The sequence below is a fragment of the Penaeus vannamei genome, chromosome 9 (assembly GCF_042767895.1).
Source record: "Penaeus vannamei isolate JL-2024 chromosome 9, ASM4276789v1, whole genome shotgun sequence".
In the NCBI taxonomy this organism is placed as follows: domain Eukaryota; kingdom Metazoa; phylum Arthropoda; class Malacostraca; order Decapoda; family Penaeidae; genus Penaeus; species Penaeus vannamei.
In genome coordinates this window covers 32,566,538-32,574,037 of record NC_091557.1, presented here as the reverse complement: position 1 = coordinate 32,574,037, position 7,500 = coordinate 32,566,538, and the positions used below count along the sequence as shown (strand labels likewise).

General features: G+C 36.0%; 1 protein-coding gene across 3 annotated transcripts in view; it reads left to right on the top strand.

Moving 5' to 3' along the window:
* The window catches only part of LOC113822003 (nucleolar protein 9), a 23,807-nt gene that overhangs the window by 8,811 nt on the left and 7,496 nt on the right, over nucleotides 1-7,500 (top strand). For all 3 annotated transcript variants that reach the window (XM_070125579.1, XM_070125580.1, XM_070125581.1), the window contains 6 exons: nucleotides 2,698-2,930; nucleotides 3,099-3,212; nucleotides 3,335-3,581; nucleotides 3,841-4,058; nucleotides 6,092-6,235; nucleotides 6,541-6,669. In XM_070125579.1, coding sequence (XP_069981680.1) covers nucleotides 2,698-2,930; nucleotides 3,099-3,212; nucleotides 3,335-3,581; nucleotides 3,841-4,058; nucleotides 6,092-6,235; nucleotides 6,541-6,669 — 1,085 coding nt within the window. The remainder of the gene's footprint in view (nucleotides 1-2,697; nucleotides 2,931-3,098; nucleotides 3,213-3,334; nucleotides 3,582-3,840; nucleotides 4,059-6,091; nucleotides 6,236-6,540; nucleotides 6,670-7,500) is intronic.

The following is a 7,500-nucleotide window of genomic DNA, read 5'->3' as shown; positions in this document are numbered from 1 at the left end:
ATTATGAATCAAGCTTCTGAAAGTCCAGCTGGCATGTGCAGAAGGTTTTTGTATAGAATAGCATGAATAACTATCAAAATAAGTTTTAATAAAAATGAAAGAATTTATAAAATTTATGAATTAGGAGATTATTGAAAATTACAGAATAATCCTTTTCACAAGCATGTAGTAATTCATGAACTAGTTGACATATTGCAGTAATGAGTTATATGGTCTGTCATGTAGCTCCAATATTTTAAATTTGTGCACCTTTTACCAAAGATGAAAAGTGTTTCAGTTTATGTCAAGGTAATCATCCCATACACTTTTTTTTTAATTGTAATCCTGATTGTCATCCACTGTAAATTTTCTGTTGTTTTTGGTATTAATGAATAATTTAGGAGATCTGATTACCATTTCCATCGACAATCTTGAATTAATAGTCCTGGTAGCAGGGGAAGGCATGAATTATATCCGGGAAATTGTGGGATAAAACAGGCTTAAATGAGAATTGAGAACAAAAATGTGTAAAATCAGGACAAAAAATGTTTTAAGGGAATTGTTCCTAAATTGGGGTTATTGGGAGGGGAAAATGGGAGGGTGAGGGGGTATAAAAGATTAATATTAATGAAAAAAAAATCATCTTACCGATTTGCTTTAAATTTGGATATCGTGTGGTTTTTAGCATTCTGCACCTTTTGGTATTAAGATTGTATAAATCCCTTAACCCACTACCGCCGGTATAATTTGAAGCTGAAAATAAAAATTTCTGGGTGGCTACAAAATCAGCCTGCTGGGTTGGCCCAGACACAGCCTGCACGCTGGCCATGGCCTGCTTTGTTGGCCTGGACACTGCCTGTACGCTGGCCGTGGCCCGCTGCTGAGTCGGAGCGGGAGCCCTGATACAGTGATACTTCCGTAAACATAACCTCCCCCATGCAGTTTATATTGGTGGATTGTCTTACCATATCCGTCCATATTGACCCCTTTCTCGTCAGTGTCAGAAATGTTGGCGTTTTGGCTACCTAACCAAAGACTGTTGCTCCACAGCCCACTGCCTTCTTTGTACCCATCCTGGTCATGACCATTCAAATTACTCTGCTCAGTCACATAAGTGTGTCAACTGTGGTGACTCCCATAATGTATTTTATACGAGCTGCCCTACCTATAAGCTCGAATGTGAGGTAGCAATTCTTAGATTCAAACTAGGCATCACTCTACAATAGGCTAGACAGGAAGCACGACAATGAGGTTTTTCTCTCTCTACCTGTTCAAAAAAGTCTCTACAAGATGATTTTGCATATCCCCTGCTATCTCTTCCCTCTACTCTAAACCTTCCTACCTCTACTCTCCCTATCCCAAAGTCAAATCCCTTTTCCATTCTAAATCCAGATACTCCAATCTCTACCAATTCTCCGATACCTACCATTCATCCCCCTCACTTTACGCGTCGCACCAGACAACCTAAACATTGTACTCCATTTTCGCCCTCTCCTACACACTCCTTTTCCTCTGCTCCTCAAACATCTATCCCCTCTTCTCCTCCTCACAAGAGATCTTTTTTTTTCTCGGATCTCCCTACCCAAATCTCCTCCAGAAACTCTTGCAGACATTAAAAAATTCCTCTACATGACCCAAGAAAATGTTCCGCTCCTTCATTCACCCTCCAATCCGTCTATTCCTAGTCCCTCTACATTCAAAGTATTTGCTGATATCCATCCTCCTACCCCACAAGTTCCCCTTATGCCTCTTTCTCCTACAGTTTCCCAACAAACCCCATCCTCTCCTTATTTTTACCCTTTTCCCTGTCATACTATCCTATAGCACTATAACCTTTGACATTTAAAACTTTTTACTAATCTATAACTCATTACTGTTTTTACCACAGTACTTTACCACAGTGCTGTAGGACCTCAGATGTCTAGCACTTTTATTTGTTTCATCCATTAACCATTAACCATTCTCTCTACACTCAGAGTGACTGCCATCCTCCTCCTATTCATCATTCCCTTACACCCCTTCCTCTCACTCCCTCCCAACACACCCTATCCCCCCTGCTTCCTTACTTGATATCCCTTCTGTTCCTTTATGGATACACATGTGAGTCCTATTTGTCACAGCTCACAACAATACCATTCCAATACCAATTTTTGTCTAATTACCATTTTGATAATTTCTTCTTTAACTCATTTACCCCTTTTAATATCCTACTATCCTGAACTACTATATGACTTTTGATGTATTGCATATCATGGACTACTCTCCTGGTTTACCCTTTCACTACTATGCCTTTCTATAGGGTTATATGAAATTTGATGTCTAGCACATTTATTTTGCTATATATCCATAAACCACTGACTAATTCTTCCCCTCCTACGTCTCCAATACCCATTTTTAGTTTAAAACTTATTGCTTATTTCATAATAAAGCTTCAACTGAAATATTACTGGTTTCTGTTCTCACAGACCTGTATCTTCCCTTTTATCTAATTGTACTTGACCCCCCCCTGTCCCCTTTTACCAATCTCTGTTTTACCCCATTTAGTCATCCTCTTTACCCTTTTCAACACCATACTATCCTAAAATGCAGTACAACTTTTGCTATGTAGCACATCTAATCATTAACATATTACACGTTTCACTGCTATACTCTTATGTAGTACTATAAGAACTGTTATTTGCTTTGTTTAACCATTAGCATTATTTTTCTTGTTTTCAGAGATTTTGGTCCGTAACTTCTTCCGTGAATTACAGCGTGAAGGGCAAGAAAAAAGTCTGGCCGGCAATCAGATCATATCACGGGTGTTAGACCATGCACTCCCCATGGCAGATGTATGTCAGGTGGTGGAGTTCACTCGGGTCTTTAAAGAAGATATACGCTCAACATGTGTGGATCCTTTTGCCTCGCATGTAATGCAGACATTATTAGCTCTAGCCCTTAAATATTCACAGGTATGTTTTTTCTTTCTTTCTTTCTTTTATTTTTTGCTCTATTGTATATTAGACTAACAGATTTATAGTGTTGTTTTATTGTTTTAAGGGGAACTATTTTTTTTTTTCTTTTTCTTTTTTTTTCTTTTTTTTCTTTTTCTTTTTTTCAGCATTTATTTTGCATTTTAGGAAAATGCTACACAGATGAGGTTTGAGGAGAATGAGGAGACCAATGAAGTTACAGAAAAAAGTATTCCAGTTACAAAGGAAGTAAAAGAAGAATTCATATCATTCATCGAGAAGGTTAGTTGATAGTTGTACATATCAAAGAGTAATGGTTGCTAGGCTCGAATTGCATGTGGTTAAATAAAAAAAAGCAATTGTACTTATTTCATTAACATAATTTTTTTCTTCTTCTTTTTCAGATTAGTAAATTTGTTTACAACAATTTAGAAGACTTCATTTGGGACACATATGCAAGTCACATTATTTGTTCTATCATTATGGTTTGTTCGGCAGTTGATGTGCAAAACATAATTAAAAGCAAACAAAAGTCACAGAGTAATCATGGCCTATTCAGAGAAGAAGGGGAGGAGCTAAAAGTACCTGCAGTATTAAGTTCAGTACTTCCAGATATTGCAGAGAGGTTTACCAGGCTACCTGACATCTCGGGTAAGGTTATTACTTACCCTAAGTGTTATTTGATAGTTTTTCAATATTTTATTATGATATAGCAGATGTTGATATTTATGCTTGTTAATAGAATCAAGATGAAGAATATTTGGGCAGAATGTCATTTTCAAGGAAAAAACATTATTTTATTGTTAGAGATTATAGTGGAATTGATTATTCAGATGAAAAATGTCAGAAATTGTCACATTTTGTTAACCTTTTAATTAATTATGGTATTCTCTCTCTTATTTGAAACCAGGTATAGTTACATATAACTGCAGTTCAGTGGTGGCACAGACCTTGCTGCTAGCTTTATATGATACTAACAAAGAATTATGCCATGCTGTTGTGAGCCATATTTTAGACCATGGGTTTAGTGGTATATCCCCCAGTCAGTGTGACCAAGAGGAGGAAGAAGGGGTTATTGGAAATCTCCCTCTCTTGTTCCAAAGTAATTCTGCCACTCGTCTGCTAGAGGTAAAGTAAATCTAACACAGTTGTTTTAGTATAGCCTAGGTTATTCTTCTACCATCTTTTTCTGGAAAGGTAGTCTTGGATAGTTTTATTTTACATCATAGTATATGTTGTGTTCATAGGGATCAGTTTTACATCAGTTGATGATTGCACAGTGGGAAATGCGTGCTGTTTTAACTTTTTTTTTTTTTTAATAGCTTTCACTGGTAATCTATGATGAAATTGATTTTTAGAACTTTATATTTTAATATAAGTCATAGACATTCTATAGCAATTTGATTAGCTATGATAATCATATGTGAATTGTTAAGATAAGTTACAATAGCATATATTTGTAATTGGGAAGAAAGTTTTTTTAACATATACAATCCCTATGAATATGTAGAAAAAAAAAAATCAGATCTGTTATTCATGCAAGTTCTAATGGCTCATTTACGTGATCAGACTCATAGTATGATTTCAGAATACAGACATTATTCCAAAACTGACCATGTAGACATATATGCTGAACCACCTATCCTTCCCAGGCACTGATCCCCCCCCCCCCCCCCTAAACACACACAGATGATATGTAGAATATATAAAGAATCTATAATAGAGAAAAATTTATAAATAAAGTGCAAGAACCCATAGGCAATATTAATATTCTCTAATATGACTGATGCTGATGATAACATAAACACATAGATATACTAGCTACACACACACATTGCAGTCTTTATTTGTAATTGCAATGATAAACCATGGCAATACAATGTCTATTATAATCTCATGTACACCCTGTACACCCACACACTTAGGAGTGACCACAAGTGAGCCAGTCCCATATAATCCCCCAAAGCACTGAATGGTTATGCTCTGACCCTGTGCTGCAGTACTGATACAAAGCATTCCCGAACACTAAACTAGGATACAAGCCTGAAGACTGTCCTTTGCAGCTTCATTTATAACTCACACTGTTGCCACATATCAATGCTAGCACATCTAAAACTAACGTAATAGACTATGATTATTCCTCTTGATAACATGGTGAAAAAGATACTATAGTAAATCTCACGTATATTATGATGAGGATGATAAACACTTAATATCTTTATATGTAAATATTTCACCTACATTTACTGTTGTTCTGTCTGTTGCCCAAGTGTTTGGTGCTATTTATATTTTCCAATTAATTATGGCAGCAGAAATAAAGGAAATGGATGAATTATCATGTTCCAGCAAATCAGAAGGATGCACCAAGTTTTCTTTATCTTATATTTACTCTCTTATCTGCAGCATAAACAATTGTGTAGGTAATGATGCTAAAAAGAAGTATTAACCCATTTAGGATGTGGATGCATCAGTGCCATTATGTGGCCCAAAATGTGGCTTACATGAGCAGCCATTCTGATAGGTGTATGGTTTGTAAGCCAGGCGCACATGAACACTCCTGTGCAGAAGGACCAAGCTGTGTGTTTTCAAGGCCCTGATAATGCCAGTTTTGCTATACAGTAGTGAGAACTAGACATTTCCTGCGCCTTGGAGTATCATCTAGATACCTTCTGTAATAGGTCCTTGCACCGGGTGGGACCATGTGTCCAACCAACAGTTGCACCGTTACCTGCGCAATCCGTGCTCGCCAACTCAGGCTATAAGCCTGAGTTGGGCAGATTGATCAAACCTGTTGTAAGGAGCTCGAGGTAGGCCTAGTCCCTACCTGGCAGCTTGCCATAAGGGACCCCTATAGATGGAAACGAAGGGTGGATGCGGCTATGGGCCCATGTCGATGTTAGCTCCATGATAATGATAGACAAAATTGCAAAGGACAGTCATAGACTATTGTCTATTTTAGGCAAGCAGAAATATATATCGGAGAATTTATTTAGATTAGTATAAAAATGTATTAGACAATTGTATATAAATTTAATATACATTCATGTATGCATTATTCACACAACAGTATTCATCCTTTATATGCAGAAATGTATAACATGTGCAATTGTACAACTTTGTTGTCTATATTGTTTTTTATTTAGTTCTTGTTTACTGAACAGGTTTTGATCAAGTGCTCATCAAGTACACAGCAAAAGTTGGTGTTTGATCAGTATCTCAGAGGACACATCAAGGCATTAGTGCAGAGCAAGCACTGTAATTTTGCAGTTCAACGCATTTTAACCTGCTGGAAGGACAAGGAAAATGTAAGTGGATATGTGTGTATTTCAGGCAAAAGAACAGGTAAATAATAAACTTATTAAAAAGTGTGTAGGTTATTTGTATGCATTTTGGTTGAGAATGCTCAGTAAATCGAGGAAAGCAATATTTATACTGAGTCTTTTCTTTCTTGCAGTCAAATAAATTTTCTTTTACAGTTTGAATGGATTACTTTAGCATGTTTATATATTTTTGAAATAACTTTTATTGTCTGTATTATTTGTTTAACATACTGAGACATCATTCTCATCTCTGTGTACACTGATAATGTCTTTCTATTGCTAAATTACAGTTTGAGGATGTGTTCAATGAAGCCTCAAAAACTGTTGAAGTTGCAGCTTCAACCGGCCACACAGGTACCATTGTCTCCTTAGCACAAGCCTGTCGTCAGCTCTCAAGTAATCAGTGGCAATGCATGGAGGTAAGGTTTCTTTGGCTTGAAACTCTTCAATCTAAACCATTTTGGCTTTTGACCTTATCAAAGTAATTCATCCCTCACTATAGCAACTTGTTTGTGAATGACATGTGCTCCTTGCCAATTATTATTTATTTATATATATTTTTTTTCCTTGCCAATTATTATTTATTTATATATATATTTTTTTTATCCTAAATTCTGTCTTAATACAATTTTCATTCTGTTTTGATCATAAGTGCATCCAGTTTGTATTTTTAGTGATGAATGATTCCCAATCAAGATTTAGCTTTTCATTATGTTCTTGCATTATCCTGAAATGCCACTGATCAATACATTCATATACTTGCTATACCAGTGCCACGAAGGATTTTATGTAGACACATATCATGCCTACTGTGAGTTTAGTTTATTTATTGCCTACACATGTAGAGGATTCCACAAATGGAAAGTCACCAAGGAGTCAATTACGTGTACTACCTGTTTCACCTGCTCACCAGTTTCCATGGTTTTCTGATATATTCTCTTATCTTTTATTACTGATAGTAATGTTGATAACATTGTAAGAGTTACAATAGCTATATTAATAATAGCAACGATATTGATAGTGTTGTTGAAAATTTTTTCATAAGAACTCCAGGAAAGGGTAATCAGGTGAGGTCATAACGTATAGTAATTGCCTCCTTGGGGTCAGAATGTTTGTGGAACCAGATATTTTTTAGACAAAAATACAGTAAACATTACATTATCCTGTTGGCAATGGGTTAACAGTTGTATATATTTTTAAGACAGTATATGAAAATTATCTATGTTACATTTGAATTTTTTATGGTGATA